The following is a 26,782-nucleotide window of genomic DNA, read 5'->3' on the forward strand; positions in this document are numbered from 1 at the left end:
CTATTTATTACTCACAGAATACTCGAGACACACTATTTATTACTCACAGAATACTCGAGACACACTATTTATTACTCACAGAATACTCGCGACTCACAGATCAAGCAAAAATTCCGATTGTATCCCGGACGATCCCCCAATTATGGGAAAGGAGGGTTTAAGTGACCTTTCCACGGCAGGGGATAAATCAGAATTATGCTCGATTTGGGTTAACTTGGTAAAACTTTATTCGATCTTATTCGCTCGGCTCGCAACTCACAACTGTCCCAACTCGCTCGCGTCTCTCAGCCACACCACCCTCCACACACTCCTCACACATTCTTCACACATTCTTCACACATTCGTCAATCGTCCTATCACGCCACCACCGCTACCGCCAACCGGACGCGTGGAGTCCCAACGGCTCGCGGCGGCCCTTGATCATCGACACCATCCGCGGAACTCGAAACATTGTTTAAACAATGTCGATTCCGCTCGGATGGTTGCCGATAATCCGCTTCCGCTGACCTCCGCGGGTCCTCCACGCGCCGCCTGACGACACGTGGCCACACACATCCTTACACTCATGCATCCTCACATTCCCACAATATGAAATTTTACAACATGGAAACTCGTGAGAGCGAAAAAGTATATAACATTTCAAACGAATTAACACTTAGTGTCGCTTAATTTACATTGTATCAGGTGTCCGAATTTATCCATACATATACGTAGCCACGTCGTTTAAAGTATCAGCGCATTTACAGCTGTGACCAATTAACGTGCACAAACTAAACGGAGGCATTCAGTTTAGTGTCGTGCAGTCTGTTTAACAGGGTCTTGGAAATCTCCGTTTTATCGCCTTCGTAGAATCCAAGAAAGCTTCGATTGAACGTCAATTCGTCTTATTCGTGTTCAACTTTTTTAAATTCTTATCGTCTATAAAATGTAACTAAACCCTTCCTTGTAACTCGAATCTTCTATCACTTTCTATTGTGCATTTTGTATTTATATATTTTACATAATTTTTTCATTTGCTGTTAAGTACGTGTCACGAGAAAACACAATTACTACGAAAGCTAATAAATAGGAATGCACATGTAAGCTTCGTCGACAAGACGACACTGTTTTACAGTCGTTGGGTAAGAAGCAATAAAATCATTCTTGGAAAGAATGTCACACGATCGTAAAATGCTTCCAGCAACAAGTATAAAGTTCATAAACTGATCATAATCTTAACTAGAAATGCCGTCTGTCTCCATACACAAAAAATAATACGTATAATTCCTAGCTTGCTGTACATTTCATATGTACTTAAATTCATTCGTGTCAGTCGATGACTACGATATTTCTTAATTTTTCTTGACAAGCGTAGGCTGCTTACAGCATTCCCGTGTTTCTTCCATCGAGCGAGAGGAAGCTGCCGGAACAGATTTAATTCCCGTTCATTAGATTCATTGCGATTCGAGTTCGCGGTTCAAGGGAAACGAGGAATTCCGCCGCGTCGCGTCGCGTTGGGGCCAGGCGGCAAGACCTTTGCTTTAAGAACCTCAGACCCCGAGTTTTAAACCGTAGAGGCGACTCACGATCACCCCGGCTCGGCTCGGCTCGGCTTTGCGTGTCGGGCCTCGGAATAATGCGCTACCGCGGCATCCTCGGTTTCTCGGTGATCGCACATAAAGCTGCCATTATTAGAACTTCAGTGGGCGGCGAGCGGCTGGTGCTTTTTCCAGCCTCGCGTTCACTCGTACGTTTACCCGCCGCACGTTACTCGCGCGCGTGCCGTGCTCCATGTGGCCGCCAGTTGCAATGCTATGCTGCCTCCCGGTGTTCGGTAGCTACCGATTTTCGTCGTACGACACGCTTAGAAAAAACACTGTTCCCACAATTATTAATGATCCAGTGAGTTTGCATGACGCGACGGATGGAAACCCGTGCGAGTCTCGCGTGCAATGACGCGCGAAGAGGCGTACGATTGTCGCGAGCATCGTTATCGCTTGCTCCAATTTTGTCACGCGTCGTGCATTCGCGGTTCCGTCACTGACGGTGAATCGTTAATTGCCGCGAGTCGCGGGTCCACGCGAATCGAGTCCCAGGTTCAGTGAGATAAGCTTGTGAGTTCGAAACGACCGAAAACCTCAGTGAAATTAGTTCGCATTATAATATTAACAATAGTACCTTCGTTTAGTGTAGGTAAATAATTAAGAAGCAGGGAAGATGGTTAGTTTAAAGAATATCGTGGCTCCCACGCGAATTTCGTATCGCGACTCGATTACGCGCGCAGCAAAGTGACCGAGGCGAACTCGTTTCCAGCAAACATGAAATTAGAACATTGAATCCACGAATCTGGCTCCGGTAATTGCATCGGCGGTCGAGCATGCTCGCCGAGTTTCGAACTGCGACACGGGGGACCAGGCTGCAACCGGGAAAATAACTGCTAAATTGAAATTTAATCGGCAAAGCACAAAACGAATAAGTGGCATGGCGCGGTGCCGTTTTAAACTGGCCGGTTTTCTGTTAACCACGTGGTTGTTCTTTACAATCGCTCACGAATCGAGAACGCGCGAATTTCTGCAGAGCTTGCAGGAATACGAGATCGTTTATCCTCGAGTGGTTTCGAATGCCGGCCAGCGTCACAGAAGATCCAAGGAAACTTCCGAGGAACCGATGCTTCTTGAGATTAGTAACTGGACTTTGAGGACGACCGCGAATAATCGGTTCTTATTGTCCTCCGATTTCACCGTCGACTGGATCCGCTCTACTGACGCGGATTCAAAAAGATATGACTATAGTATTATGGATTGCGACCTACGACAAGGCAGCTTAGAGGGTGACGCCGGCTCGTCCGCCGTCGTGACGCTCTGCGACGGGGAAGTGTACGCTCTGATGTTGACGGATCAGAGATCGTTTCTCGTTCAACCACTGATGAATGGTCAGCACGTGATGTTCCCATCGAGAAACGCAAGCTGGTGGTTGAGAAATTCGAATATTTTCGCCCCAGGTGAATCATGTTCTTAGCGCAGTATTCAATCCCCAATTTATGTTACAAAGAATGTAACAATTTACATAAATTTTGATCTTTCAACTATTGCGAAGAAAAGAATATATTATTATCTAATATCCTGTAGAGTTTGAACATCGTGGCTCACATAGCTGAGTTTAATGAAATTTGTTATTTCCACGGTAAATTCGGTGGGCGTGCAATTCCTAAATTAGTTCACTTCAGCCCTTAATTACACGTTGGTTCTTGGGATGGAACTTAAAGCACACTTGGTTGCATTGAGGAAGAGAAAATATCGAATAAAATGCAATATGAAATCGACGATTTATTTTATACATTTAATAAATTACTTTTAAATTAAATTGACTCAATTCAATTTTATTAGATTGACCTAATGAATGAGATCTGACCTATTGAATTAATATTTTAATGGGGATGTTAAAAGAGCTAACGTAGGTAATGAAAATCAATGAACTTATTACAGACTGGAAGAAGTCGAATAAAAACGAGAAAAATAAGAAATGGACACGAAGAAAACGCGATTCTCCGATTTCTCACGAGGTCCAGGAATTCTATAATCTTTCCGGTGACGTCTTTGACGTGGAATACCCGGAAGCTGAGAAACTGATCCTTTACGATAACAGGGACGACGCTTCTACCGAATACAACGATACTATAATGGAAGAATTGACAATTGATGTAGATTCCGAGGAGATTGGATACTTCTCCGGGCCTAAGTGGCAAAGGAACAAGATTCCAAGTAAGCTGCAATTTTTCCCCAAGCCCTATTCTCCAACTCTGGACTACAATTGTAATTTTGAAGTGAATTTACATTTTCTTGGTTTGATATGAAAATAAACATACTAGTGTATCTTAGGGAGAAAACTGGGCATTAAGGAATCTCCAATGCGATGGTTGGAACTCGGAATAGCTGCTGATTACTCTGTGATAGATTTCCACGGGCTTCGGGTACAACAATATATTCTAGCACTTTTAAATATAGTAAGTGCAGTAACTTGTTATTTAAAGGATATCAGATTTCGAGCCAATGTCCGAGGCACGTATTTTTATTCCAGGTTAGTGCAATCTATATGGACCCATCCATCGAGTCGAACATGATTCTGGTTATCGTACGAATGATTTTATACGCAGAAAAAAGAGACGGTATGGTAAGCGAACGACACATTTTATCCGTCGCTAAAAGATTTCAACGAACTACAGTTCGTTCAAACGTAAATCATTGTATCGTAGGTTCGACGTGGAGATGCTCGAAGGTCTCTCGAAAACGTGAACAGATGGAACAAAAAAATGCTTTCGTCGGCGGACGTGAATTACGACGTAGCCGTGTGGCTGACGCGTTTAGATATAGGGGGTCCCTCCGGCTACGCGCCTGTTTCAGGAGCTTGCGACCCAGCGAGATCCTGCGCCTTAAATCGAGACGAGGGGTTGACCAGCGCTTTCATAATCGCGCACGAAGTCGCACACATGTGAGTGATCGCAATTTTTTATAAAACCACAACGCAGTATTTTCTTTCTTTCGACAATTTGTATTATGAACGTGTAAAATTGGTTGTTCCGCTTGCTTCAAAAACACGTGAACGCATGTTTCTCGTAGTCTAGGTCTGACGCACGACGGTGACGAGACGACCGGAAACACTTGCAAGGAAGAGGGATCTCGAGGGAGCGTGATGGCTCCAATGGTCGCCGCGACCTTCCATCATTTCTACTGGTCAGCCTGCTCTAAGAAGGAGTTCCATCGAAAAGTCAGGTAAGGACGCTTTATATCTTGCGCGAAAGTTAAAATACTCTTAAAAGAGATACTTCCAGGCAGTGGTCGTGTCTTTTGAATAAACCCCGGCACGATGGAGTCGCTCAAACAAAAACCATCATTCGCAATACGTTTTCGATGGATGAGCAATGCCGTATGGAATTTGGCGAAGGGTGCGTGTCATTTTTCTTTATAATTGATTAATATGATATTAATTTATTTTCTAAAATTAGATTTGAGCATTGTAAAGCGTTCAGTGTCGCGGAACCCTGTTCCCGTTTGTGGTGTGGTAACAGCAACATCTCTCAAACGTGTAAAACTAAGAAGGGTCCACCTTTAGAAGGTACTTTGTGCGGTATCTCTAAGGTAAGGATTTATATAAAACGATTGAGTCGTTCCTCCTTCAAAGTATGACGATGGCTCTTTCAGTGGTGCATAAACGGTCGATGTCAATCGTCGAATAGAAAAAATTTTGATTTCGGCGTGGTGCTACACAAGCCTAGAGATGGAGGATGGAGCAGGTGGAGTACTTGGGAAAAATGTTCGCGGACATGCGGAGTAGGTGTGCAATGTCGAACGCGAAGATGTAACAAGCCTGCGTTAGTATTTAAATCGATACATTTTTTTTTTAAATTACCACGGATACATAAGTGTGATATCGAATAAATCAAAGTTTTAAGTCTATTTGATTATTTTTTTCTTTATTAAACAACTGGACTTTGGAACATTGATTCATTTTGGAATTTTACGACAAGACCTGGCTACGGGGGGAAATATTGTTCGGGCCCGAGCGACGATTGCCGGGTGTGCAGTTTACCAAAGTGTTTAACGACCGCCGATTTGAGAGCTCAACAATGTTCGAAACTCGGCAATAATTTGTATCTGGAAAGAGTTCCGTCGAAGAGAAACGTGACCTGGTTACCGTACGTGTCCGATCGGGAGAACTTGAAATGTCGACTGGTCTGCAGAAGCAAAGAGACGGGCGAGATATTTCACAGCAGGAAACATTTGATCGATGGCACGCCGTGCTCCTATGGCTCGACCGATATATGTATACAGGTATCGTCCGTTATTGTCAAAAAGCACATACAGCAAACTGTATGTATTATTACAAAACATACAGAAGCTATCGATTAAGATTATTATTATTATTATAGAATAGAAATTAGATATAAGAAGAATATTATGTACAATGTGCAACAAAAACGTATATGATTTTCAAAATTAATTTTAAATGGAATAATTAAACTCTTCAAATCTGTTGATCTGTCAAAGGGAGGTACACGAGTGTATGACGTAATAATACTGAACATATTTGATTATGACAATATTGATAGGACATATGTAGATACAAAGCAAGTCTCTACCTCGTATGGATTAATGCACTCGATATACCAATTATGTAAATCCTTGTACGCTTCAACGTGTTCAAATTTAGAGATCTATCCGTAATTCAGGAAATCGTATCCATATTATAACAGTACGGTTTGCTCAGAATCAAACGTGAATAATTCACGCCCGATTGTCATTTGAATAAAATTGTTTCAGACACTTCGCAAATTAGCTCTGTTAATTATTTACGATGTTTATAAATGTATTATCTACTCACCGAATTCGCTCCTCAATTTGTTACTATACGAATTTACAACGAAGCGATTTGCGCATTTTTAATGTAACTAAATTTGACTGACAGGGCGAATGCCACCAAATGGGGTGCGACAACGTTCTGGGATCGGGAAAGGCGTATGACGCGTGCGGAATATGCGACGGTGATAATTCGAGCTGCGAGAACGTCGTCAGCAAGTTTCAACGGAAGCTGCGACGAGGTCAGTCCAGTCACCGTTCAAATTGAGTTATTAGAAGTGGCGATGAAGTTTCCGTCAAACTCGAGACAGTCTCGAAGGCGAGAGTGGAGCGGACCTGGGGTGCTCCTAATTAATTTAAAGGGAGAGGAATGGCGAAAGCGAAGTGATTAGTTACTGGTTCAATCTGCCCCGAGGAATGAAACTCCCTCCATTTTTCTTCGAGTCCAATACATTAAATGCTCGATTTTTTAAACACAGTATAATGAATAAAAATATTTATTTCACGAGACCTTTCATGTTAACACGATCACGTGTGATCATGATTCACATCATGTTAACACGATGTCACAGTCGTAATAACAATTTGCCGTAATTTTAACGATGATCGAAATGTCAATTTTAAATTATATTTCATGTACAGAAATTGTCCTCTTTCAGAAGTAACACGCGTGGCCGTAATACCGTACGGTGCTCATAACTTATTCATGAACGTCACGATACTGGCTTCCCCATTTTTCCATCAGGATAATTTAACGATCGTGATAGGGGACGGCAGGAGAAGACGAAACGTGCAGGAGAATTCAGTTTCGCGTAAGCGGGATTTAACGATCGTTCAAGGAGCTGCGTTCCGAGTACGAAGTATCGATAACAACACGCTCGCCATAAATGCAGCTGGCTCCGCGTTTGAGGATTTAGTGATCCTGGTATATACAAGTTTTCCACGTTTCTCATTTTCCGGATAACATTTTTTTTATGCGAATATAATTTGTTTACACAAGTGTGTGTCATTCTAGATTGCTGAAATAGTAATTTATTTATTATAACTTGTATTAAAACAGATTTCGTTCACTGGAGCATATTCATTGAATATTTGTTGTATTTTCACTATCCAATATATGTATATTTTATTAAAATTCTGGCACAGAATATTTTAGATGGAAAATTTTATTGACCAGAGGTGTACGTAATGTGAATTCTTTTTTTGTAGCTGATGGTGCCGGAGAACGCAATACAGCAAGAAATATCGGTCACAGTTTCTTTACGGTATTTTATAAATCCCAATGGGAGGAAGATCAAGGATAGATATGTATGGTTATTCGGCGGTTGGAGCTTTTGTTCGGCCAGCTGTGACGGTGGGACGCGTCAGAAAATGATTGTCTGCAAAGACGAGAAAACTGGTAGACTAGTATCGAGAAGAAAGTGTCCGCTGGCGGGTAAACCGAGCCAGGAGATTGAAGAATGCAACATGTTTAGGTAGAATATCGTGGAACGTAGGAATTGAGTTAATACCGATTCTTATGTTGTCGATATTCTTCATAATTTATAGTAAAATCAATAACAGAGTAATTTATCATCCAAGTAAATAAAGAACAAGTAAATAAAGAAAAGAAATGGATTTAGAATATAAACGTTGAAGCTTAAAATGATTGAATAAATCGTTTCCCTTTAAGAGTTTCTATAATTACTTGTCTTTATCTGGTTTATTGCAGCTGTTCGTTCAAATGGTTGCCTGGTCCGTGGGAAGCGTGTTCTGCCACGTGCGGGAGATTCGGTACGCAAGTACGACAGTTATACTGCATCCATTCGGGTTTCAATGGGACGGAAGTGAATAGAGACAATGAATTAGAAGTGTTTCGGACGATGGTACAATCGTCTATATGTCACAGGAGTCTCAGGCCTAGTAGTACTAGAGAATGTAACAGGATCCCTTGTCCTGGACGTTGGATTTTTACAGACTGGTCATCCGTAAGAAAATATATATTCTAATTATTTTTAGTTTATTCGACGCCAACTTGGGTGCATCAACTATATTTTTTTCTCTCGCAGTGCTCAAAGAACAATGGCAAAGGTATGCAATCCCGAATAGCTCGCTGCATTCCACCAGAGAACGAACCATTCTACAGCTGTGACGGACCGATCGCAAAAACGGAGGTGCGTTCTTGCAACGGACATGCAACCAGGGCCATCGAATTTTCATCCCGTTGCTGGGGGGACAAGAATCGATTCTGCTCTATACCGAGCTTACAGCGCTATTGTAACGTGACAGCATTCAGGAAAAGGTGTTGCCGCTCTTGCGAGAGAAACGAATCATCCGATTTGTTAGACTCCTACGACAGGAAACATCGTATGTTACGGACGTAAATTATATTTGTGATAAATATTAAATTACAATTACATCTTATGTTATTATTTGTAATAAATTGAACCATTGAGAAGAGAGATTGTCTGCAGTCTCGTTAACGGACTAAGGTTTATTTCAATTTCGAGTATACAATACACAGTGACATTACCATTAGTGCGAATTAGAAGTGTAAATCCAACGAATTCAAATTAAGCGGGACGAATTTTTATTTAGTTACAGAATAAATACCGATGGGAGAACATGCTAATATGGAAAATTCTCATGTTTGTATAATTCGTTCATTGTACAAAATTACATCCAGATCTTTTTAATATCACAAGAATTTGCAAAGATCTACGATATACAATAATAGTAAAATAAATCCTGAAACTTTTAAATACTAATTAATTTTATTTTCTCAGTTATTTAACTGATTAGAAGAACACAAGTAATTCCATATTATCATGTTCTCTTTCCACGTCGTTATAAAAAGCTTCTACTCGTTTTTATTCGCGAATACGTCGCGGTCGAAGATTCGAAAAACTCGATTCGATCGGAGAAAATCGCGTTCTCCTTTCTCATCACGTACCCTCGCACGGTTCCTCCATTTCCTCAAATTCATGCCCGAGATTATGATAGCTGAACAAATCAGCGTAGATATGTATACATACAACAGAAGATATGTAACGGTGAGGCTGATATCTCAGATTTATAGACGCAAACGCAGTTATCAGATGAAATACAGAAATAAAAATGGAGATATAAATCTTTACGTTCTAATAAATAATTTTCAGTTACGTTTATGATACATTATATAAAAACGTACATACATTTCGAAGTATTTTCGATCTTTTTCGGACATTAGTTTCGCATCTATAATCCTGCAACATCTCGAAATACACAGATATGCTTGATTGGGAAGTAAAACTTTACACGCGAAGTTCCTTAACGAGCCCTTTCGCTTACATTAAAACATATAACTAATTAAATACAATGTTAAATCTAAGTAATCATTAAATGAAGATAAAATCGGAAATAGCTCGTTTTAAAAATTTAATTAACAATGATCTGCCACCTTAGGCAAAGAATTTTAAAATAAGATAAATGACTAATTAAAATGATTCTAAAAGCGAAAGGGCTAAAAGCTGGTGCACCTTGTTTAAAACTGAATCGAAACGATTAGTCGCAACGTGTTGGATTAATGCCCTGACTACGTATGTCCATTAACTCCTTCCGTTCTACAAGAGTCGAGATAATAATAAGTATTGTCTGCTTTTTCAACTGGATTATGTAATTTTCTTTTTTAATCCTATACTTAGCCGTAGGCTGTTGTATAACGTCATAGCGAAACGTTCCCGTAAAATCTTAGAGCCTCATGACATCGGCGAAAATTCTCTAGTTACGATTAATTCACTATTCATAAATGGGGATCAACACGACTCGGTTTCGTGAATCTTATTGTATGTGCATCTTAACACGTGCGCGATTAATTATGCCGTTAATTACCTATTACAATTACAATTCTTCATATAGTATATATAATATCGTAATTATGTATACGTATGTATATAGATATATTTTCTATACATTATATAATTCATTCGTATGTATATATATATATAATCACAAGAATTTGCAAAGATCTACGATATACAATAATAGTAAAATAAATCCTGAAACTTTTAAATACTAATTAATTTTATTTTCTCAGTTATTTAACTGATTAGAAGAACACAAGTAATTCCATATTATCATGTTCTCTTTCCACGTCGTTATAAAAAGCTTCTACTCGTTTTTATTCGCGAATACGTCGCGGTCGAAGATTCGAAAAACTCGATTCGATCGGAGAAAATCGCGTTCTCCTTTCTCATCACGTACCCTCGCACGGTTCCTCCATTTCCTCAAATTCATGCCCGAGATTATGATAGCTGAACAAATCAGCGTAGATATGTATACATACAACAGAAGATATGTAACGGTGAGGCTGATATCTCAGATTTATAGACGCAAACGCAGTTATCAGATGAAATACAGAAATAAAAATGGAGATATAAATCTTTACGTTCTAATAAATAATTTTCAGTTACGTTTATGATACATTATATAAAAACGTACATACATTTCGAAGTATTTTCGATCTTTTTCGGACATTAGTTTCGCATCTATAATCCTGCAACATCTCGAAATACACAGATATGCTTGATTGGGAAGTAAAACTTTACACGCGAAGTTCCTTAACGAGCCCTTTCGCTTACATTAAAACATATAACTAATTAAATACAATGTTAAATCTAAATAAATCATTAAATGAAGATAAAATCGGAAATAGCTTGCTTTAAAAATTTAATTAACAATGATCTGCCACCTTAGGCAAAGAATTTTAAAATAAGATAAATGACTAATTAAAATGATTCTAAAAGCGAAAGGGCTAAAAGCTGGTGCACCTTGTTTAAAACTGAATCGAAACGATTAGTCGCAACGTGTTGGATTAATGCCCTGACTACGTATGTCCATTAACTCCTTCCGTTCTACAAGAGTCGAGATAATAATAAGTATTGTCTGCTTTTTCAACTGGATTATGTAATTTTCTTTTTTAATCCTATACTTAGCCGTAGGCTGTTGTATAACGTCATAGCGAAACGTTCCCGTAAAATCTTAGAGCCTCATGACATCGGCGAAAATTCTCTAGTTACGATTAATTCACTATTCATAAATGGGGATCAACACGACTCGGTTTCGTGAATCTTATTGTATGTGCATCTTAACACGTGCGCGATTAATTATGCCGTTAATTACCTATTACAATTACAATTCTTCATATAGTATATATAATATCGTAATTATGTATACGTATGTATATAGATATATTTTCTATACATTATATAATTCATTCGTATGTATATATATATATAACTCTGGGTACAAATAATGTTTACAAAAATATTAATTTGGGAAGGCAAACTCTCAATTATAAATCGCTTACTCTTGGATACTCACGAATGTAACAATAACACTGATTTCGTTTTTACTGTATCTACAAAAACACAGAAGGAAACGTCTTCCTCGAATTATTCAAAACAACGTTCTCCGTCGACGAATCGTCGACTCGTTTTACTGAAAAATTCTCTCGACTCGGAACAATCTTCACGAAACATGTACGCAGCACACGGTGCGTGCATACGTTACATATTTACGCTTTTCTATGAGAACACGTTGAAACAAGACAAAATTCCCGGACGTTCGTATCTTTGGTTCGTGTTTTAAAAGTACGCGATGGACTTACGATCTCGCCATACTTACTTGCATTGCATTGCGTTCCATCTTCTCGTTCGTCGTCTCGTTTGTGTCACGTGTTACAGGAAACGGCGTCCAACCGAAAGTAACAGAGGGGTCCAACAGAATCTCACGGTTTAATCTTCTGCGTGCTAGTAACCCAGTATTCCGCGTTGCACGATTTCTTCTAATCGTACGGTTACAACTTCGAAGCACCGAATGCTTCCGATTAAGCGACAATTATCGTCGATCATTATTCAATTTGAATATGTACTTTTATACTGTTCAGATCAAATGAAGAATTTCATTCCACACTTTTTTTTCTTATACTCAAATATTATAAATACAATTCGCGTTCGGATATATTTGTGAGTGGCCGGAAGGACATGTTCTATGCAAGAATTGTCGCTTGATCGATAAAATGGTTAACACGAATAACTTCGTTCGTTGCTGGTGAAACCAGATAATCGACAGATCTCTTGCCCTCTCACAACGATTTCATCTTAAACGAACGATAAATTTGCCCTTGTAAAACTTACGTCGTTCCGACGCACGGGTATATTTTTCTACCTCGATATCTCACGACGTCCGCCTGATGTCCTCGTCGACAATAAATTACTAAACGTTATCATACACTACGTACACATTATGTAGCCTTACGTTTATTTTTCCTCGGTTTCTTCGTTTTTTGGTTAATCCGACGATAAGGCCCGTTTCGATAAGCTTGTCGCATATTCTTTCGCTGTATAAATGATTCGATTTTCGTTATGCCTTAGTTTAACTACCATTGAAATACACAAACAGGAAGACGGTAGCGACTCGTTGCCCTTATCGTCGATACGTGAAACTCGTTTAACTTTATCTTATAGAGTTAACGGTTCGACTCTTTAGTGCTTTGGTGTTTAAAACGTAATCTGCGGTTCTTTTTCTTTAGATACGCCTGTCGTTCCTCACAGTCGTTCGACGTAGTTCCCGGGGAAAGTACCAAAGTAACCGGTCCTCTGACTGGAACCGACGTACCACCCGTCATCGCACTTTTCCATCACGTACACCGTATCGCCTTCTTTCAGTTCCAGCTCGTCCTCGTTCTGCGGTCTATAATTGTACAGCGCTCGGTACCTGGAAAATATACGAGGAACGAACATTTAATTTTGATCATTGATTAAATAAGAACTTAAATCATTCTTATCGTCTCTGGTTTTCTTTGATCGATGCAATGATTAAATTAGTAAATTAACAACGGTAAACAATAGAAAGCAAATATTTCGCCGCAGGAAAGGAGCGATAATTTGATAAAGAATCTCCGATCGTAAAACAATGCGATACGCTTGAGATACTCAGACTGCGGTTATACAAAAGACGGATGTAATTTGTAATTCCGCCATCAAATGTGGAAAAAAAATTTAAGAACACACGTTACCGAGATCGGTACTATATATTTTCTCAAAATTACGTGAATTATAAATAAAATTTAAATAATGTTAACATATAATAAAAGTTCTATAAATACTAACGGCATTGGTTCAGAATGCGTGTCGATGTGCAGCTCTTGTTTAAGTTGCGACACGTGCAATTTGCTCCCTCCAATTCGTGGCTATAAAAAACAATTAATTCATTCATCAAATTGGTAGGAATTTAATAAGAACGTCTTCGTATTTTTGAAGAACTAACCAGTGAATTATAATGTGGCTGAGTTGTGTTCATGTTGACTGGTATGGACGGCATATAGTGATGAGGTCCCATACTCATTTTCCCTCCAGCTGATCCGTTCGCTAATAGACTGTGAGCGGCTGGAGCGGCGACTGGTTTGCTTTGCGTTGGCGTTTCTGTAATACAAAAATTTGTAATACTTAATAAACAATAAAAATTCCACATTTTATATTATAAAAAAAGAGAATTTGTTGTACCTGATCTATGTCCAGGTTCCGTGATGACCTCGACGTAAGAGATGGGGAATATTCCCTTTCGGTTCCCGATACGTCCTTCATACCAATTCTCGTCAACTCTTCTGGTTAGAACGACATATTCTCCTGAAACGATCAATCGTTATTTAAATATAACAATTTTCTTAATATTTGTATTATCGCACGATATTATGTGCATTTACCTTTAGCTAAAGACAACTCGAGATTCGACTGAGCGATGAAATTAAACTTAGCTCGTGCCTGGCCCTCGTAGGGTTTCTTTGGTGTCGTTCGCAAGCCATCGAATGGCAAAATCTATAATACAATAGAAAGTAAATACTATTTGTATTAGTATAAGAAATATAAATTATCTAGTATAATTGAAAATTCAGAAATCGTAATAACTTAAATCACACATTAGATAATACGATCAATTAGATAACGATAATTTGATGAATTACGTGACTATAATTTTGTAATTAAAGTACGTATGGGAAAAGAAAGTTAAAGAAGAGGATCACCTCGACGTAATTTGATGGGAAGAGGCCGATCATAGCGTTATGTTCACCCTCGTACCAGTTCTTGTCTACCTGGCGACGCACAAATATTATATCACCACGACGGAAACTCAATTCACGGGAAGATTGGCCAATAAAGTTATAGAGCGCTCGCGCCACGAGTCGAGGTTCCGGCGTTTGCTCCTGGGACCTGCTCCTGTGGCTCAGATCATCCACGAAGTCGTCGTAACGGTTCAGAGGGATCGGAGATTTCTGCGACGGTCTGCAAATATTAAAAACGCGAAACGTGCAAACATAATGATAGAATACAATAAACAATTTAATAAAAGTTGAAACGAGGAAAATTATTTTCTCCTTATTGGTTTATTGTTTGAATTCTTTTAGTTCGTATTTACATTTATTGCGTTCTGACGAAATGAACAGTTTTCCTTCTACTCGTTGCGGGGCTTCATGCTATTATTTCCTTACTTCGACTCAGAACAATGCACAATTCTTACGTATACATACAATGCTCGTAGAGAACGAATGTACACGGTTCTGTGCAAACTGCAATTATACTCGTTGTTCAACAAAACAAGTCATCTCTAACAAAGAAAGCCACATAGCATCTCGAACTGAACGATGATAATAAATGTTAAATAATTCTTATTAAGCGTTCGTAATGAACTTATCGACTTAAGTAAGAAGCTTAAAGAAAATTATAAAAGGCAGGTTTCCATCGTTAGTTAGACTCTGTTCAATTAATCCTCTTAAAACTAAACTTTTTGCGCTCTCATACATTTACTGAGATTTCAAAGTTTTTATAAATCCAATATACGCTTCACTATAATTTATAATGATAGTCAATGACACGTTAATCATGCATTGTTGGATGAGGTGTAAGCATCGTATGCTTCCCGTTACTTAAGTCATTGCGTAATCGTGCACCGGGTACTTTAAGTCATTTTACGCGGGCGACGTAATAAGCGTGGGTGAGTCACACGTACCAAGTTTAATGCAAGGAAAGTATAATTATTAGAATTTCTTTCATTTGGTACAGAAAAATAATTTTAATAATTTAAATTGCCAAATAAGAGTGATATCATTAGACTGCGGATTTTTATGCAGAATCATATTTTTTGAAACATATTTTAAGGGATGTACTCCATTTGTACAGATTTTTCATTCCTATAATTTTGTAACATGAGATTTACATTAATTATTTTATGTATTTTTGCATTTTCTTACGTGCAAATTTTCTGCAATTGAATAAAAATCCGCAATATAATTATGATCCCTCAAAAATCACGTCTGTTACAGAAATGGGAAAGGTAGTTTATGTTGAATTCACGTCATACTGGATATTTCTACAGTACATATAATTGAATTTTTTCAAAGTTTCATTGAAATCATATTTCTCGAAGGAAGACTGACGCGAGTTAATTAATAAAAAACAGAGTGGGTGTTAAAACTCACATGAAATTGTCAGTGTGCCGACGTGAATCGATGTCGTGCAGCTCTTGGAGATATTTGCGTCGACGTTCCTCTTGATAAACGCGTCGCATATTCTCCGCGCTCCGTCGAGCGAGTTCTTCCTCGCTCAATGGCTCCTTCGCCTCTGTACGCACTGGCGAACGATAGTGAATCGTCACTTCACCCTCCACATAACGCCTCGGCGATTCTGCGACAGTGAACGCACTTTATTACTCTTGCATCGTTACCCGGCGTGCTACGATTTTTATTTCCTACAACTACTGCCGTGTTTTTATCTCGCGGCGTTACTCTTAATCGTCCACTTGTGCTAGTTGTCCATCTCCACGTCACGAACTTTTAACGGACGATGGTCATTCTTACAGTCCACGTGCACTCGGAAATTTACATGGTTTTTTAAATTTTGTAATACTATTTATAATTGAATAGTGGTTTCATTCAAATACGAGTAACTCTAATTAGTTTTATTATACAATGTTTATGTAACTTGAATCTAATAGTGCATCTACTGTTACTAAATTATAGACAAATATATATCAGGAATATCTCAGTATTTGTGTTTTTCAAGAAAACGAATTGACTTAATTGGTCAGACACGTTAACAATCATGACAGTGTTATCGCGCGCGATTCTGGTTTAATGGAAGTTTGAACCAACGGTACCATTGTTCCTTGATTAATATCAGAACGAAACATCCGCTGTCGCTAATGAAATCTCGCGCGCGCGTATTGGTACGCATGTATCATAATGACAAATGGAATTAACGCATAAATTATGACCACTGGCCCATTGTACGCGACGACGTTCGATAATAATCAATACCCTTTCGCGTATTTTAGTTCGCGATGGTAAATCGTTTCCTAAATGTCACGAGACGAGTCAGTTAAAAACTGGTAATATTCGTAATAGATTCATATTGCAATTAGGGTGTTAATAAGTTGGTTATTAAAATTGGCATTGATTCTTTTTATACAACACATGCTGAAGATTAAAACAGAAACTTTAATTACTATCTAGTATCGTGAATAGAATGCTGTTAATTGTTATTAAAATGTTGCTGAAGAGCAGCAATTTCAATTCTCGTTTAGATGATGTGTACCATGAATGATGTTTAAGTAATTACTAAAATGTAAGTACAAGTAGATCAGCGTTCTCGATAACCTCGAACAACGATACGCGATATGCAGATACACGTCTCTTCTTTCGTGGTGTTGCCTTGCGAAACATGAGATTTGACGGCCTTAGAAGTAAATAATCATTCGGTTTACTTTTGCAGTTACACATATGTATATCATCAAAGCGTAGAGAATTCATAAATAATTCTATTATATATATATATATCATTCTTCCCTGAATCTAATAATTAGATGAAGAGAAGAAATAATTTTCTATCAAAATTAATAAACTCTCATTGCTGATATAAGAAAAATATTTATGCACTAATTCTTGTACATTTATTCTTTCAATAGTGAAATAAAGAAAAACTGCAAGGTTCATTTTTTCCCGTAATTTGCACTGACCTACACCCATCATATTCGAAGTGACCCACAATCAATATGCACGCGACCATCGGGCGTCTTTGCATTTCCGATTCCCTGGAAATTATTAGGGCATGCAAAAACTCAGTGTCGGAAGACAGACCTTCTATGCAAAAAAAAAAAATCAGATCGGATCGCGGATAAGAAGTACTGGTTTAACCCATATCGGGGTCGTGGCATATTTAGTTCAACAGGAAGTTATACGGTTTCCTCGTTCACATAAAGAAGACTCCGGTTATTTGAAATGAGAACTAGCAATCGATTTGCATAGAGACTAATCGTGAATTCAATTTGCTTAAGAGCAACTAATTTCCAACTCCGAAAAAGAATTTTGCTGTAAACAGATCTTGAATCAACGTCAGGCGTTGAGGAATTTCATTAAGCATACAATTACGTATTGTTCTCAAGATATACTTAGATTTCTACAGATATGAAGGGAGAGAATATCTTGAAAATGTAAAAGAAGTAGACACAGTGCAAAATCGTTATGTAAAATATCGTATTGTAAAAGCTATTTATATACGTGCACAAGTGCTAATCATCTATTCTATCTATCTATCTATCTATTACGAAACGAAATTTCATGTGTTATCAAATATCAAGGATTTACTCCGAAATTGCTAACGAAACTACGAATGCAAGCAAATTAAATGAACTATTTCTAATACTATTATAGACAAACGCTAACTTCTTACTGGGAAACAGTTTTGCGAATTTGGTCACAAATTCGATGCTGATGAAAGTGTCGTGCGCGCGTATCCACCAGCACGAAGCGAGATCATGCGACTGATAAAGCGAATGCAACTGCAGGCCAGCGTTGGCGAACGGAGGGAATCGCAAGTTGCGCTTGCGTCTTAGTTTCACTAACGCGTGGCGACGTGCATTGTGTTTACATGTCACGCTACCGTGTCTTAAGTGGAAGTAGAGACTAAGAGCTTTGACTATTCAAAGCTGTCCGAAGAATGAATTTTGACTCGCTGCAACCCTTTCATTCCCAAATTATTTTTTATCCATTTTTCAATCAATGTTCGAATGTAATTTAAATCGGTCATCAATATTGAGAGCATCACTTCCATATAAAGGAATTTGTGGAAGGAAGGGAAGGGGTTAATTGATTCTACAGCAGTGCTTCAATTGATTTTACCTCTTAACGAGATTGTCCACGCAAAAACCGGATAGTTTCCAGTCGTTTAACATCCCGTACGTGTAAAATCATTATCCCGAATCACTTGAACAGTTCTTTCCCTTCCGAATACTACGGACTCGTTCGGCCGAGTAAATTTACGACCGCAAAACGCATTTTCTAAACGCATCGCGACGTAACGATACGAGACAGGCGAGAAGAATAAAAGAAGGGAGCAAAACGGGGAAAATGTACGCGGCTATCCTAACGGCACACGGTGGGTATTTATAGCAGGAAGAGAATTATTTCAGGAAAATTATGCGCATGTTTACTGACTGTACGGAATCGGTCCGTAAACCGAGGGAAGCGTGCTTCCGCTCCCGGGCTGAGCTCCGTTCATCGAATTCACGTGATCGGACAAAGCTGCTCTCCTGCGAGACTCCTCGGATTCAGCCACCTGTGAACCCCGCTCGCAGAGATTCTCCGCGGAATTACTCGCGCGTAGATCCATCATCGAATTCTTGTAATTGTTCACCAGCTGCGGCGACCGCAGGTCGCCCATCGTAGATAGATCCCCGCAAGATTTGTGCAAAACTCGTTCGCAGCTCCTCTTCGACTGCTGATAGTTGTCCAAACAAGTTTTCCCAAGATTTCCACTTTCCAGCAGGGTTCCCTTGTCCCGCCGATAGTCGACAGTGTCCGTCCCAAGATAGTTTCTAGATTGAACGCCGTTTTGTTGACTCTGCCACTCGTTTCGGCGAAAACCCGTCCTCTGTTTGTAGTCTGAATCGTTAGGATTGTCGTCCGAGGAACACTCCTCTCGGACGACGGTAGCTTGTCTCTCCATTGGTCGATTGTAGTCTCGCAAGAGGGACACGTTCACCAGGTTCAACTGCCTCCTTTCAAGGGCCTCCACTTCTTCGTACTTCTCGTTCACTCTGGACATATCCAGGGGTGGCGGCACTTTGGTAACCTTCACCCTTCGCAACGTAAAACTCGAATTGTTCGTTAAATCCATCTGGGATGCAAAGCGGAATTCTTTGTTCTCTTTCTCGTTCGATGCGTTTTGATACGCGGACAATTCAGGTTTCGTGTCAAAACCATAGTTAAGAGACGCGTCTCTTAAATTATTTTGTGAGTTGTTCAGTTTCTCGTGAAGAGATAAATTGGGTAGGGATTTGCACAGATTCTGCGAGGGACTCCATTTATCTTGTGACATTTGTTCGCCTTGGAAATAGATATCTCCGTTCTGATTCGTATCTTGACTTTCGTATCTTTCAGGCATTTCATTTTTAACGTAATTGGAATTCGTTTGGTTAATCGAATAGGACTGTGCCTCTGTCCGACTCTCATTAATTCCTTGCTCTCTCTTTTCATTTTTACTATTTCGTGCACTTTGTTCATAGTAACATGGACTTGTATCCGAAGTATAACGACTATTCGTGTTGCCTTGATTACTTATGTCTCCATTGAATTCTTGTTTAGTTACGAGACTGTCATTGTGAACCGAATCGGGAAGACGAATCGTATTTTGTAGATTCATTGAATCACCCGCAGTGCACAATTCATTCCCAGGCGCCACGTTGACTAATAATCTACCATCCTTCGTCGTCGTCAGGATTCGCCCACCCTGTAAATGACTCACGTCCATCACAGCATTCTTACAGTTATTTCTGTGCGAAAATTCGCTGTTGCAATTCTCTTCGCTGACCAACTCAGGCGTTGCGTTTAATTGGCATCTAGATTTTCTATCGCTGCTGCTGATAGACGACTGATTACTCTGACTTGTGATCGTCTCTGTGCTCCCGAATCCGTTGTACTTATTCACGGTATTAACATTTTTGTTTTCGAACGATTTGGGGAAGTCTGCAACGTAGTTAGTCGCGTCGTCGACCGGCATGGCGAAAAATTTTCTCCTCAGATATCTATTGCGCTCGAAAATCTCGTGCAGCCTCTCCCTGGTTCCACTGTACGCAGGCTCGTCGTCGTAAATTTTGTTATATTTATTTTCGTTGTACGAATCTTGGGACCGATTCGAATGCTGCGATAAACCGTGACGGTATTCATTGGACTGCTGATTGTTATCCATGGTTTGAGGACTGTAACGCTTCTCGTAATTTGTATCCTCTTTATTGTAGTCCTCGAAGAAGTAATCTCTCTCGAATTCGGTTTTTGGTCGCCACGTCGAATAGTCGCTAGTCTGTTGGAAAGTTTCGTTGAACTCGTGGCTGGGTTCGATCCAAACGGACGTCGCCTTCTGCAACTGCGGCATCGAACGTCTGTGATAGCTGTACCGCAACGGGTGCCGCCTGGAATGGCGAACGTGGTTGTTCAGATGACACAGTTTCTCGAGATCGTTGATTTCGTTGGTAAGCTCGGCCCACTGAGAACTCTTCTCCAGGTCTTCGACGCGTTGCAAATTCGTGCTCGACATTTTCGTTACCTTTGAGGTGTCTTTCATTATCCAGGATTAACACTGTTCATTAATACAGTCACAGATACAGTTTTTAAAAAAAATCGATTCAGCTTTTGAAGTGAAATTTATATGGAGACACATCTAGTTGTAAGAATTTATATTAGATTCGTATGGAAGACGGTTTTGTTTTTTAAATACACATAGCCACCAGTTTAATACGTATGACAAGCTTACGCGTTTCGATATTTTTATACCAAGAGAATTTGATTCACAATTTGATTTATTAATTCCTATCAACGATTTCATTAATCCCCTCAATGAGTAAAATGCTATTTTTAACTGGAATAAACAAGAATGATTAATCATGATCGCACTTTCATAAGTGAACGTTAATCACACATCACAAAATAAGTAGCCTGCCTCATGGAACGAATCAATTAACTTTTACTGCGAGCAAATTGAAATTCCATTATCAGTAACTATTTAATCTGAAATTAACATGTACATTATGGTTCTAATTACGTTGAACTAGTCCAACGAAAGGTGTGCTATTCTATTATTTATAATTCCGTTTCATTTAAATTCATTTCGTTACGCGAGCACCCGGCGAACTTATTTTTCCATAATTAGTACCTTAGGTTTTTTTAATTTCTGAACATGGAACAGTCCAGATTGAATTGTTAATCAATTTCCCAATGGTGGGTAATTAAAAAAGAGTAACGAACTGGATGAAAAATCAACTATAATTCTGATTAGGAAACATGCACGATTCATTTGGAATGAAAATTTTAATTATCATAAGAAGACTTTATTGCTTCAAGTACAATTAATTATATCATTCAATTCTACTCTGAAATCTTAAAAGATTTCATTAGTATTTGTTTGCTCCATTAAGAATTACCATGGACTTTAAGTACATTTCAACTGTGGTCACGCTTGGCGCGCAGCGCACGAGGATCTCTGATTAAACGAAAACTGCCGGAAATTCGCAACACCGTACGCGACTTTCGTATTTTTGCGCGTCCGAAAGTTTCCATCGTTAGACTGGCAAGATGAATCGAAAGGATAATTAGAAAACAGTTTGACCATATTCTCAGCGAAGCGAGTGAAAAACGAGCCAGGACAAGGTGCTCGATGCACGCACGGGTGCCCCTCTTGAATGGAAAGAAATCAAGACATAAGAAAGGGACTTTAGTTTCGAAGAAACCGTGTTTAACTTTTACCTTTCGCATTTAATAATCTATAACAATATAAAAACTCCGACTATTTCTAATGAGAAACACATATCTCAATCGATTGCTACGTACAAATAATCTAGCGACTGTAGTTCGTATTAAAGAATTAAACCTATTTATGTCGAAATTGAGGAAGTTCTGTGCATGTCTTTTATTTGTCTTACGCCTGTAGAGAAACTTAGAATTAATTGCGTGATAAGCGACGATGAGGAATGGAAAGTGTGTTTTGGTTGAGCAACCGGTAGCCGTTTCTGGAAAACTTGAAAGCGCGTGCAGATCGGCGCCGATCGGGTGAATTTTAATTAATATCCGTAATTGCGCAACGAGAACACACCCGCGACTCGTTAATAATAAACGCGTCTTAATTGGCTGTCTAAATCGAAACGCTTCGCTTTATAGATATATCCAACTTGTATAAACCGACTCGCGCAATAATTAGTTTCTAGAAACGCTTGTTAACGTCGGGCACGTTCATTTTGCATTTCATTATAAAATCATTAGATAATAAAATCACGTGTCTTATGCCAAATTGGAACGATACTTCTACAAATCACGTTCTAAGAATGAATGTTAATAAAGGATTAAAAAAATTGTTCAAGTTTGCGTAATTACAAACTGTGGATCGTTGAGAAAGTAGGCGATTTGCAACTAACGTAAACAGGGTAAAATGTAACAGCGAGGCGAATTCGTAACACTTTCTCTCTTGGATTGTTTCTCCATTCGAGGATGCGAGGCCCAGGGAAAGAGGAAGAGAATGAATGCGCCGCGGCATTCACCCTTGTTCGTACAACACACGTTCACAGGCGATCGCGTAGGATTGCTCTTATTTAGATTAAGTGGTCGGGCTCGATGAGACGCGGCGTTTGTCTGCTCGCCACGCTCGATTTTTCGCTGAGAAAGGTGTTACTCGCACAGTCATAACCGGTATTCTATTCAAATGAGCGACGCTATCCTCGATGCACTTGGCGCAGCTGTTCGCTCGTGAACTGCAGAGCCACTCTTTTTTTTTATCGCGCTGGGATTTCACCGCGAGTTACAACTGCTCTAATGAACCGCTTCTGTTTTTTTTTACGCGGTGCCATTGTCCGAATACGCTCTGATAGTAATTAACGATAGAGGAATTTGTTGATTAGTTACGCTTCGTACTTAAAGAAATCTTAATCGTAACGTGGGAATTTAAAGATTGAAAGTAGAACAGAGAAAAAATTAAAGTCTTGCTGTTCTTGAATTGGCAAATCGAATTTTCAATCACAATCGAAGATAAGATAGCGGTATATCTTTCTCTTGTGTCTTGCAATAAAAATATTTTTCTTGATGTTAAGTTATTAGATAACAAACTATTTCTCTATCTGATTTGACACGTTATCTTCTTAAATGTATTTTGGAAAAAACAATAAATATTAATTGATCGATCGTCCAGCACAGCTGCTGACGAGGTCATATATTTCACGTATCGGTATAACTATCGCGAATAAAATTCTATTTTAGAACTCTGTCGAAGATAGCAGTAATCTTGAAGGTTAAGTGTACTTAAAAGTTTAAACAATAGCATGATTCATCAATCGAGATCGTACATCTATCTTTCTTTGAACATGTCGTGGTAAATCTATTTGCTCTTTGATTAAAATATCCACAGTGTAATTTATGTTTCGATAATGAATCTCATTTCCATACAGATTAACGTTTGAAAAATGTCATATGATTTCCTGTGATAGTTGGAAAAGTTAATAAATTCACCCAAATAGTATTTACCTTCGAAACGTTCATTAAACTGTTTCAAATATTATTTCATACCACGCGATATTTCGTTATGAACTTGCAAAAGGGGTTCAGGAAATTTCCATAAAATCGTGACACGTTTCCCTATTAAATTCTTCTGCGAAAACTTGTCATACGAAGTCTGGAAGAGCATCTACTACTACGCGCCACGAGTTCGTAATTAAGCTTCGAGGCATAGACTGATTAAACTCTCGCGAGACGTTGCTCGCGAACGACCTTGCCCACGTTTCGTCGAAAACTTCTTTAATCATCCTTCAACCCACCGAGCCTCATGCTTATTTATAATCACTTCCGATTTCGTTGACACGTAACACTCTTACTCGCGCGCTTCTTACGGATCCTGACTTTTATTCGCACAACACTTTTTACTACACTGATCACGTAACGCTTGTCAGCAGCATGCTCAATGTTGCACTTTGGAACAATATTTTCTTACTTTCATTTTTAATATTTAAAACAATTTTATATATTCTCTTACTATACGAGCTAAAAATTTATTAATCTGACAAATATTCACAGTTCAATTTTATTATGCGACCCGACGGTGAATTATATTCATACTCGCAGAACTTCACTACAAAACTCACAAAAACTGGAACGATTTTCCAATTACTTCGCAATTAATTCTCGCACTGTCATTGCTCTTTTGCTGCTCAGATACGCGACACGGGATCGCGTTGACAATGGAATGACACTTTAGAAATGAACGCGCCTGATAAAGCTAATAAAGTCACGCGTTTACCTCGAACTCGCGGCACGTTTCTCGCGAGCCGTGCGCCTCTTCGCGACTAGACGAAGGCGTCTGCCACGAAAGAACCACGCCGATCGTCTGTCCGATGCTCGCGCGAATTCACCGCCGCGAAAAGTGGCTCCCACCTCCCGTCGACACTGTTTCGTTCCCGTGTCATATGTATTTTTGCCGCGAAACTATCAAATTATTCCCGGGAGGTCAGACAAAAGTACGTCGTATGACCATCGCAATAATTTCATACTTATTTCAAATCCCTAGCTCGACGCATTAATAGGAACGCAATATTTATACGAACGAGGTAAATGATGTTAGAATTATTATTAGTCAAAAAACTGTGGAACGGTGGGTTTCGAGATTAAATTTAGAAATGACGCGCGCGGAATTTCGACGTTTTATCAATATTATTTTAACTTCCATAGTTCACGGTGCCGTGCACCAAAGCAGCAATTAGTTCCGAACTGCATGCATTACCATGCTTTCCACAATTTTGCAACTAATTACGTGTTTAATTCGAGCAGAGCACGAGAACATAGTTTCGATGTTCACGTTATACGCCGTATGAACATTTACAATTTTAATATCGCTATGATAGAATTTAGCAGTCCACACATTAATTGACATGATCCTTACAAATGTTAGATTGATGCCTAGGAAACATGAATTAGAACTTTTGATTTGAGTGTATCATGTATCGTCTCTCATCAAATTGAACACTAATTTGTTGTACACCAGGAAAATTTATTATAAAGAAATTTAAACATTTTGTCAGAACATTTACGAACACGTAAAAGTAACTTATTGAATTAAATGAATGAAATTAATCCATCTGTTAGGTGAAGAAGATATTTCATATGCAGCAATTTAATAAAATTTCTCCGAGTACGAGGTGCACGATAAATTGAAATGTCCATTTCGTAAACAGATTACACGCATTGTAACAATTCCACAAATTGCTCGAGTTATCGCTGTCACTGTATCACGTACGAAGCGAAAGTTCTCGAGTAAATTGTCAAGATTGCCACGTCACTTCTTTTCATATTTATCTTTATCAAGAATTCCTCACGTTGTACTAATTCTGACTAAACGTATTGTCAACTGATCGTTTATTTCACTGTTGAATATACAAACACTATTTACTGGATTGTAGCCAATTTCGTAATAAATGTGTGCGTTTGTAAGTGCTGATGAAATGACTCGATTATACTGAAAAATGCCGACTAGGCGCGGATCCAGCTGGCGTTAATACCTATCAGAGATTAGATAAGTTCTTGTACATAATCGATATCTTCGTGATATGCCCTGCTTTAAACATTTACGCGTAAGTTTAACTTGAACGGTGAGGATCGTCATGAGCTTTGATACCGTCAGAAAAGTAAATTCATGAATGTTTGACGTGCCAATCTTGGTCAAAGTGCAGTACAGATATGTTATAATATATCTATTTTTATTTTTAAATCTTTTTATTAGGAAATACTGTATTTATTTTTCCAAATATTATTAGACGTTTATATAAATGTTAAAACTTGGTTTCTCGTTTCTCCGTAAACTATACGTTATTTCACTGGAATTTAGAGTACGTTTCCCTTCAATATTTGTCGAGATTTCAGCTATCGAAATCGACAAAAGATATTATTAACTTGAATCGGTTTTCCCGATAAAACGTTATTTGCCATCGGAAATCGCTTGCTCGATTTCCACACATTTATAAGAAAGTAGCAAGGAAACATTTCTAACTCGCTACAAATCGTCAGTCACAACTGCCGATAACCGATTGGCTTCCTTGCGAGCCGCGTAACGCCAGTGACGAGCTTGACGATCCCCATGGTTAAACGCATTGCACGACATACTAAACGACTAACGGAATGATAAAGACGCGGCACTACGACCGTTACCCAATCGCCCTCCTTTCTTTCTCTCTACACGCATTAACGTACGCGTTAATGAATTTCGCAATCTGATTGAACTCCGCATTGTTCACGTGGTACACTTCTTTGTACAGTTATCGCGGAAGCATTGGTGAATTACGGAGACAGCAAGCAAAACGAAGTTTTGTTTCCATTGTCGAAGTTCATTATTTTACCCGTGGAAGAAATATAGTTT

The 26,782-nt window shown here is 38.9% G+C and overlaps 2 protein-coding genes across 4 annotated transcripts in view; one reads left to right on the forward strand and one right to left on the reverse strand.

The window, feature by feature from the left end:
- Window positions 1-145: 145 nt before the first annotated feature.
- On the forward strand, window positions 146-8,798 carry LOC108629942 (A disintegrin and metalloproteinase with thrombospondin motifs 3). 3 transcript variants are annotated; one of them, XM_026817691.1, is made up of 16 exons: window positions 146-2,093; window positions 2,168-2,980; window positions 3,465-3,740; window positions 3,858-3,982; window positions 4,057-4,149; window positions 4,232-4,467; window positions 4,596-4,748; window positions 4,796-4,921; window positions 4,982-5,114; window positions 5,178-5,347; window positions 5,504-5,807; window positions 6,442-6,574; window positions 6,992-7,257; window positions 7,542-7,807; window positions 8,044-8,299; window positions 8,381-8,798. In XM_026817691.1, the coding sequence occupies exons 2-16, from the start codon at window positions 2,461-2,463 to the stop codon at window positions 8,693-8,695; spliced, it is 3,372 nt and encodes a 1,123-aa protein (XP_026673492.1). In that variant the 5' UTR covers window positions 146-2,093; window positions 2,168-2,460; the 3' UTR covers window positions 8,696-8,798. The 3 variants fall into 3 exon arrangements, with proteins under 3 accessions (XP_026673492.1, XP_026673495.1, XP_026673494.1); XM_026817694.1 differs by having other exon boundaries at window positions 146-2,980; window positions 7,100-7,257; XM_026817693.1 differs by having other exon boundaries at window positions 146-2,980; window positions 4,808-4,921.
- A 2,751-nt stretch (window positions 8,799-11,549) lies between these two features.
- CAP (Cbl-associated protein) overlaps window positions 11,550-26,782 on the reverse strand; it is a 92,544-nt gene continuing 77,311 nt past the window's right edge. The window contains exons 23-29 of the mRNA XM_018032907.2: window positions 15,826-16,030; window positions 14,374-14,632; window positions 14,056-14,167; window positions 13,856-13,978; window positions 13,620-13,774; window positions 13,463-13,542; window positions 11,550-13,067 (exon numbers count right to left, since the gene is read on the reverse strand). Coding sequence (XP_017888396.1) covers window positions 12,899-13,067; window positions 13,463-13,542; window positions 13,620-13,774; window positions 13,856-13,978; window positions 14,056-14,167; window positions 14,374-14,632; window positions 15,826-16,030 — 1,103 coding nt within the window. The 3' untranslated portion in view covers window positions 11,550-12,898. The remainder of the gene's footprint in view (window positions 13,068-13,462; window positions 13,543-13,619; window positions 13,775-13,855; window positions 13,979-14,055; window positions 14,168-14,373; window positions 14,633-15,825; window positions 16,031-26,782) is intronic.

Source organism: Ceratina calcarata, unplaced genomic scaffold, assembly GCF_001652005.2.
Source record: "Ceratina calcarata isolate Rehan_Ccalc_2016 unplaced genomic scaffold, ASM165200v1 scaffold60, whole genome shotgun sequence".
NCBI lineage: Eukaryota > Metazoa > Arthropoda > Insecta > Hymenoptera > Apidae > Ceratina > Ceratina calcarata.

Bases quoted from the DNA above. Each gene is read 5' to 3' on its own strand.
- LOC108629942 (XM_026817691.1), top strand. From the start codon at position 2,461: ATGGCGCGGTGCCGTTTTAAACTGGCCGGTTTTCTGTTAACCACGTGG. The intron at 6,575-6,991 runs GTCAGTCCAGTC...GTCCTCTTTCAG, and splicing joins TCAACGGAAGCTGCGACGAG to AAGTAACACGCGTGGCCGTA. The intron at 7,258-7,541 runs GTATATACAAGT...CTTTTTTTGTAG, and splicing joins TTGAGGATTTAGTGATCCTG to CTGATGGTGCCGGAGAACGC.